Source organism: Amia ocellicauda, chromosome 5 (genome assembly GCF_036373705.1).
Source record: "Amia ocellicauda isolate fAmiCal2 chromosome 5, fAmiCal2.hap1, whole genome shotgun sequence".
Classification (NCBI taxonomy): domain Eukaryota; kingdom Metazoa; phylum Chordata; class Actinopteri; order Amiiformes; family Amiidae; genus Amia; species Amia ocellicauda.
This window is the reverse complement of record NC_089854.1, coordinates 24,516,719-24,524,578: the sequence shown is the minus strand read 5'-3', so window position 1 is coordinate 24,524,578 and position 7,860 is coordinate 24,516,719. Positions and strand designations below refer to the sequence as shown.

The 7,860-nt window shown below is 42.0% G+C and overlaps 1 protein-coding gene across 6 annotated transcripts in view; it reads right to left on the bottom strand.

The window, feature by feature from the left end:
- Positions 1-941: 941 nt before the first annotated feature.
- The window catches only part of sdk2b (sidekick cell adhesion molecule 2b), a 200,540-nt gene continuing 193,621 nt past the window's right edge, over positions 942-7,860 (bottom strand). For all 6 annotated transcript variants that reach the window (XM_066704459.1, XM_066704460.1, XM_066704461.1 and 3 more), the window contains one exon: positions 942-3,146. In XM_066704459.1, the coding sequence (XP_066560556.1) occupies positions 2,727-3,146 (420 nt within the window). In that variant the 3' untranslated portion in view covers positions 942-2,726. The remainder of the gene's footprint in view (positions 3,147-7,860) is intronic.

Below are 7,860 nucleotides of genomic sequence, written 5' to 3'. Positions count from 1 at the left end.
CATCCATTCCAACTGCATCGTCAGCACTCCGAAAACAAGGTTAACTATTATAATTGTAACTGCAATTAAACTTCCCTATATGCATTGTAACTGTGCCAGACCTGACACTCGACACAGATCTCCCAATGTACAGAACAGCGCGACACATACTTTAGACTGACTGCAACCGATCTTTCTATGATGTAGGACTGCCAGTGATGGTCTCCAGTTAAAAAACAAACCTTGTCATTAGAGTATCAGGACAAAAAGACAGGGCACAAGCTTTCTTTGGATGTCTTTTCACTTACTGTTGTATATTCTGTCTTGTTCTTCTAACTCTCACCAGAATATAGTATGCACAGAGGAAGCAAAGGCACAAATCAAGTTTTCCCTTCCAATTGTGCACGAAACAAACCCCACGTGGAGGTGTGAAATAGTTTTGGATGGTCACGCATCATTTGAATCCGAGATTGAGTTGACTTTGTGGGGGGTTGTCTCTCACCGGGGGCCGCGCACCTCACTTTGAAGAGGTGTAGTATAACGTGTTGGTCAGTAGATAACAGATATAACTGCATAAAAGGATTTCACTTGGATTTATTTCCTATCACTGCGCTCATTAATCCCATTGTACCCTGAACAATAACATTTCATCATCTAGATGATGATATTCATCAGATATCATCCAAAATAGGCTTAACTAGCCTATATTATTTAAGGAATGCTCTGTTCAGTCCTATTAATGTTTAACTATTAGATACAAAACCTTTGGGGTTTCTGATTTTGAGTAAAGTCAGTCCCTTTGTACTCTTCAACTTCTTCATTAGTATGAATTTGATAGCGATGGCTAGAAGACTTAACATCCAAGGACTTGTAATCTGACATTTAACAACCCACATTCAAAAACAACAACAACACCCCTCTTCAGTTCAAGCTTGTGGTTTCCAGATGAACAATCCTAAAACTTTGGAAAAATTATTTATTTTGAAAAGTACCATAAGATACATTCAGCTACACGTTTTTTCTCGTCATGAAGGAAGCAGTCTGAGTTCAAGGTGATTTTCATTTCACAGAAAAATAAAAAACAGATGGCGCACACCATGAAAACTTTTCAGCTGGGACCTTATTCTCCACTGGAGGACTGTTTAGATGCATTGACTACAAGATAACGGACACGCGCTCTCGAATGGAGTCTGGACTGTTTAATAACAGGGAGATCAGGCTGGGACACCTTAGTTTCTGTAATCTTCCATATAATGGTCCATCCTGAAAACCCCACCAGATCGCAATGTATTGTGATCTTACTGTGAAGGTGTACAGATTGATCTCCACTTCTTTAATTTGTTTTTATAGTATCATCATCATCCATGACATCATCATGGCTGGACTAAAATCAGGCTCCATTAAAGCTGGATTTTAATATTTTTTTTCTTCTTCAAATCGTGAAGAAACTCCACATGGCCCATGACTGAGGTGAGTGAATTTAAGATGACATCATTGCCGGAGGCTGGCTACAAGCGTCTGATGATGTCATTCACACCAAATAAAAAAAAAAATACGAACACCTGAGAGTGCTTGGGGCAATTGTACATCAGTTGTCAGGATTATATCATTACATCACCACATTACAGAAACAAAATAGGTAACACATAATTCATAACCACACACTGCTGTTCCCACATGATTTAATTAGAGGGACCTCATAAAACAGACAATCGGATTTGATCTCTGAAGGATCGTCGTTTGCTTTTGAATCTGAGTAATACCACGAATACACCGGATCTGTGTGACCCGTTGAGGAATGTCAGTGCCCACTGCACGTAAATACACAACCAAATGTGTTATCAGACATAAACAGATAGCCTCTGTACATAGGTGGCTCACGGACAAAGCCAACGCTTTGTTTTTACAGTACAATGTGAGTAAATCTGATTTCAGCTGACATACTGATCTCCCAAAGCTTCTTCTTCAAGACTAAAAGACACTTTCTGGGCCTTCTGACTTGAACAAACACCTTCAACTTCAACTTGTCCTGTTTCCAGACTCAAACCTCAAAAGTGATACTCCTGCTAAAAGTCAGAGTGAAATTACAAACACAATTTACACCAAAGTCCAGGTCATTTCTTCTGAGCAACCAATCAAAGCACACGTTTGAAGAGTGGCTGTTTTGGCTACAGCTGCCAGTTCTGACATCATTTTTCTTTCCATACTTGTTCCTCTCGATTCTCTCTCTCCTTCCAACTATCTCAGTTTGTCCATCTTTCATCAGTCTTCTCCTACAATCCAGGCTCCAGTACTGAATGCTGTCCAAGTGTTTTCGGCTGAAATGTTTTTTTTTTTTTTTTTTTTAAACACTTTTTAAGTTTTTAGTTTTTGTATTTTTTATATATTTTTTAAGGATCTCACTGGTTCCTCCTTTTTGTGTAGTTGTGAAACAAGAAAACAGTAAATGAAAAAAAAAAATCATGCAAACTCTCTCAAACGGCAAAAATAAAATAAAAAATGAAGAGATACTGTCACTTCCAAATGTCTTTTCAGATACACACACACGGCAGCACACGCACACGAGAGGAAAACAAAAAAGAAAACCACCACTGTTCTGTAATGCTTCTTTAAAAATAAATGAGTTCAGAAAATAATAATAATAATATAATAAAAAATAGAAAAACTAACCAACAAAAAAATAAGAACAAATGAAAAAAGGGTGATTGTTATTTTTGTATCTAGAACGCTGGATAAAAAGTCTTGCGTCAAACAAAGGATGAAAAGCCAGCGATGGGAGCTCTAGACCCAGGGGCGAGGCTACTGGGGGGTCTGTAGAGGGTGCTGTGCTGGCTGGGGGGGTTGGAGGGCTGCTGTTGGGGGGTGGGAGTCCGGCTGCCCTTGGGCCTGAACAGGCTGCCTGCGGCTGGGACCTGGGCCTGCGCCTGGGCCTGGGACGTGCTGTTGAGCTGGGGAGGCAGCGGGGGCAGCGGAGGCAGGGGCGGCGGGGGGGCGCAGTGCTCCGGCTCGCCCGAATCGCTCTCTGTGTAGCTGTAGGCCTGCGCCCGTGAGATGCCTTTCTGTTGGCGTCGCCAGGAGTTGTAGTAGGTGGGGTCGCTGATGTAATGGTTCACGAAGGAGTGGGTCTTCTGTCTGTTCTGGTCCACCTCGTACTCACTGTCGCTGCCCTGTGATTGGACAAGACAGACAGGAAGAAAAAGCAACATTAATCATATTATATGTAATACTCCGAGTGCTTTTTCCAGCGATCATCCAATCCAGCACTGACAGTCCTTGGCAAAGCTGTCTGCTGTTGGAATAAAAGTCAGGCTTGTGTGGAGTATCGTTGGGAATGAGGTACTTATCTGGAATTTTGAATGAACCACATCAGATCATAGCACAGTGACTTTTCTGCGCATTTTAGGAACATGTGTTTGACATAAGATAACATATTTTGGGTATCCCCAGGGATATTTAATATGTAAAGTGTTTTTTTAATAGTATTTGGCATTCATATCTTGGCTTGTATTAGTACAGTGCAGTAAAATGTACCACAATAAGCACAGTGTTACTCAGAGGTTTCATGTTGTAATGACTGAAAAGATGAGAATCAAAATCTTTATCTTAAGACACATAATGATATTTATGACAATGAAACAAGAGGTCAGGATTTGAGAAGTAAATGGGAATATGCAAATATATCTTGAAAGGGAAATGAGAAGATGGTAGATGTGATATGAACATGGAATCCCACGTTCTTTCCTGACCAAAGTATCCCAGAAGGAAGAATTCATACACAATAGACACTAGCACTAATCTCTAGACACTATTGACAATATCTCAATACAGCACCAAGGTAGACACAACAACTGGACATTAGGAAGCTAACACTGGGAACTACTCTGCCACCAGCAGACACGTACAAACACCAGAGGACCTCACCCATTGCAGAGGAAGAACATGAAGCCCCCCATTCTTTAAAGAAAATAGCGCCTCCTACAGGTGGACAAATAGATTATTATAAAAGAATCAAGAACCCTGCATTAAAGTCACCTCCAGCTGCCAAGACAACTGTACACCTCATGATCTGAGACTACTAATCTTGCATGAGAAAAGGGACAGCCCTAGTTAGGTGGGAAAAGGTTGCTTTCAGTCTTTGCCACGGGGCAGTTAAAGGAAATCCCCCAAAATGGTCTTTACAATTCAAAACATTTCTCCCTCCCTCTCCCCAGGCTGTCCAGGCAGCGGGAAATTCCTCAGGAATTTGGGAGATTCCAGAGGGCGTTTGGGGACAAGATGTGATTGACGTTTATTTATTGACAATATGTGCAGCACACCTATTCTGTAAAAGCAAACTAGATCACAGATATCCACAGTGACTGGTTTAGTACCATGGCAGATGATGTTTCTCAGGGTTTGTGTAGTAACGTTGTGCCACCCAAATCTCTGGGAGCGTCTCAGCACAGACGCAGCACAGACGCAGCACAGACCTGGGCGGACAGAAACAGATACCAGGGCAGTCACTGATATTGCTCTGCAGGGAGGCAGCGTTAGAGACAGTATTTCACAGCAGCACTGGGACGACTGGCCTGCCCGTCTGCTCTTTGCACCCCTGCGTCTCCCCCGTCTCCCCGTGCAGTCCTGTTCCCAGCCCCAGCAGTTAGGATATGCAGACCTTCTCCCCTCTACATCAAAAGTAAATAAATAACTGTCTCCACACACTGAGCCCGTCTCCCACCGCCTCCCTTCATTATCAGATGACCTGGGAAGACCAGCTTTGGACAAGCAGGAAACATATCTGCTTCTCAAACTCTATAAAACATAAAATAATAATAAAAAAAGCAGATGAAAAGAAAAGATTTCAAACAAGCTGTCCACAAGCTATACTGTAGTCACTACTACACTTTTAGAGTACTAACACAAACTACTACCTAAAACAAACAACAAAATATAACATAGAATTTAAACTAATAAAATCAATATATATATTCAGGTTTGAATTGTATGCCTGGAGTCCAGCAAAGGAGTGCACAGTTTCATGCGCAGTTCGGATGATTGTACAATACATATGTGACACACATGGGCGAGTTCAAATTCCAGAGACTACAAATTCTCCATTGCTCTCATGCCAAACTGCAATCTGTTTTCCAATGGGTGTCAGAAGAATTTGCAAATGCCAGAAAGACATCATGGGTAATCCATTACAGCAATCAGCGCTGCAGCAGTCTGGGGCCTGTTTGCCCTTTTCTGCTCAATGTAAAACAGACACCGTAGGAACGACAAGCCAAATCTTACTTAGCAGAACAAGTGGCGTAAACTTTCCTCCGGTCCAAAAATAGGTTAGTATGAATAGGCATTAACATGTTTTATGTTTCAGGTGAATCAAAATATTTGTGAAAATTGTATCTATTGCTCCTTTTGTGTTTCTTCTAAGGCCACAGAGGCAAGTGATAGGGGAATATAAGGACATTTTGGTATTAAAACTTGCACACAATGCATACAGAAAACAAACAAGATTTGATTAAAAATGTGCTTCTTGTGAACTCAAGAGTCTATTCATGACATAAAAACAGCCCACCTCCCTCCCCTGGGAATAAGAAACTTGAGAAGAGCCTGAGAAGAGTGCATTATTGAGCTGCTGGATTTGAGGGCCATCTGAAGTGCCGACAGCGAGCCCAGTCTGGGGGTTGGGCAGGAAGAGTGCCCGGTGTGTGGACCCGCTCCATGCCAGCCCCAGACTGCACTATGCCCTGCCAGCACGAACACAGGTGCTTCAGTCACAGAGTTGGGGATCCTGCCAACCTCCAGGAGAGCAGAGCAGTTACACAGCCTTGTGGAAATACCACTTCAAAAATATAGAAATACAGCTGAAAAGAAAATACATTAGGAACTATGATTTTACAATATCAATAGACAACTGTTTATGTTGTAAAGACTGAGAACCAAGTGACTACAGTGACTCTTTGTATCACTCCGATTAAAACCTAAAGGTTTATTTCTCTGTAAAGATCTCTGTGGCTACCCTGCAAAGGGTGCTATACAAATAAAAATTGATTGATTGAAGTACAGGACACCCCATAGCATTTTACAGTGATCCACAGATAAGCCCTGAAGCTTAGGAACGAAGGATAATAAACATGTTTATGCCCTGTGGAATCATGATCATAAAACTTTGAAGCTTTCAATTTGCATGAAATAATGCATTAAACAGTGTTGCTGTAGTCATCTACAACAGAAACTTCACGGTATGTCTCATCTGAAATACAGGACACTGGGACAACTGTCTCAAGTTAAAATACAGTGAGTCAGTTCCAGAGCTAGATCTTAAATCCACAGCTGTCTAATTATTAATCTTTTAACAAGACTGTAACTAGCTACAAGACAGTCCAAACGAATTGACCAGAATCCAGCATCGGTCTTCAGTTCATGGCCTCAGTCTCGGACAGAGCCGGTGATAAAACTGTGATTCCTCAGTGCTGCATGTCCCGGGGGTGACAGGACGCAGTGCGGTGCCAACACGAGGCTCAGGCGGGTATTAGACAGATGTTCTCGCCAGGAGCTCGAGAACCGCCCCCCCCCCCTCTCTAAGCCACACATCTGTCTGACGATTACGCCCTCTCCCTTCACTGCCCCCCCAGCCACAGGCTCCAGAAATAGCACCGTTATAGCACACCTACCGGATCTTGGATTAATAAGTCATATTAATTCAGCATTAATGCATCAGGGTGAAGATCAGACACTAATTAGTGCGGCGCTTTCCTCCAGGCAGATCTTCAAAGACGGCACAATTAGCAAAAGACTGAGATAATGGGAGTAGTGTTGGGCTAAGGCATTCAGGCAGTAAGGGCATTCATTAGGAAGTTAATTCTACTTTCTGATATTTTGATTTTAGGTTTACTATGAGGAACAACTGATTCCTATCTGATTGAAAAAAGCAAAACAAACACAACATTTCTCTTCTCACTGCCCAACTCCAGAAAATGGTCTCCTCTGGGTACTGAGAATATTCTTAGTTTGAGTCAAAGCCTTGTCAAATCCATCTTCATCACTTTTTCGGTACAGACAGTCCCTCACAGGAGCAGTATTTTAGTTTAAATTATATTGCACAAGTACGGCTTATTTCCCCTATTTATTAAAAACAGCTGTCATTTCAGTTGCTATGTCCCAAACAGTTCCCTGCAATGAGGCAATCTTCCTTTATTTCAAGGGCCCCCTAAAAATGCGTGTGTGTGTGTGTGGGGGGGGGGGGTAGGGGGGGGTGGTGGTGGGGGTTAAGATATATTTAGAAAATGGTCACCTTTACATCCCTGGTGTAATGTTAGCGGATGGTGTTGATGTTTAACAGACCCCTAGTATTTCTTTAATCTTTCCCATACTAACAGATTCAGTGCTGGCATGGGATGTATATGATTTTCATAGTGTGTGAAGCATCCTGCTAAAACCATTAATCCCTGAAACCTTCAGCTGGGGATTGAGATTAAAAAAAAAAAAAAAAATCAGAATAGCTCTTGCCTTCCCATGAGCACATTTTACCGAGCATCAGCTCTGATGGCAAGACACAAACAGCAACCCCAGGGGACTGCTCTAAAAACAGGCCCTGAGCTCCACACTGTCTTTGTCTTCGAAATACAGATTATAATTGGGCTAGTGGGGGCTGCGAGTCTTTTTCTTTTGTACGGTGAACAGCTCTGAACCGAAGGAGAGACAATAACAGAAGCAGAGCAAGAGTGAGACCCTGAATCTCTGCAGACAGTCGGTGTATATATTTGAATGTGGTTTGATATGAGGCATACGTACCTAAAAGACATTTGTTTTCCATGTCTCTAAAAGATGGGTGACAAATTAAAGGAAAAAACAACAAAGTAGGATGACTTATCTGACCATATCACTTTTTATCACATC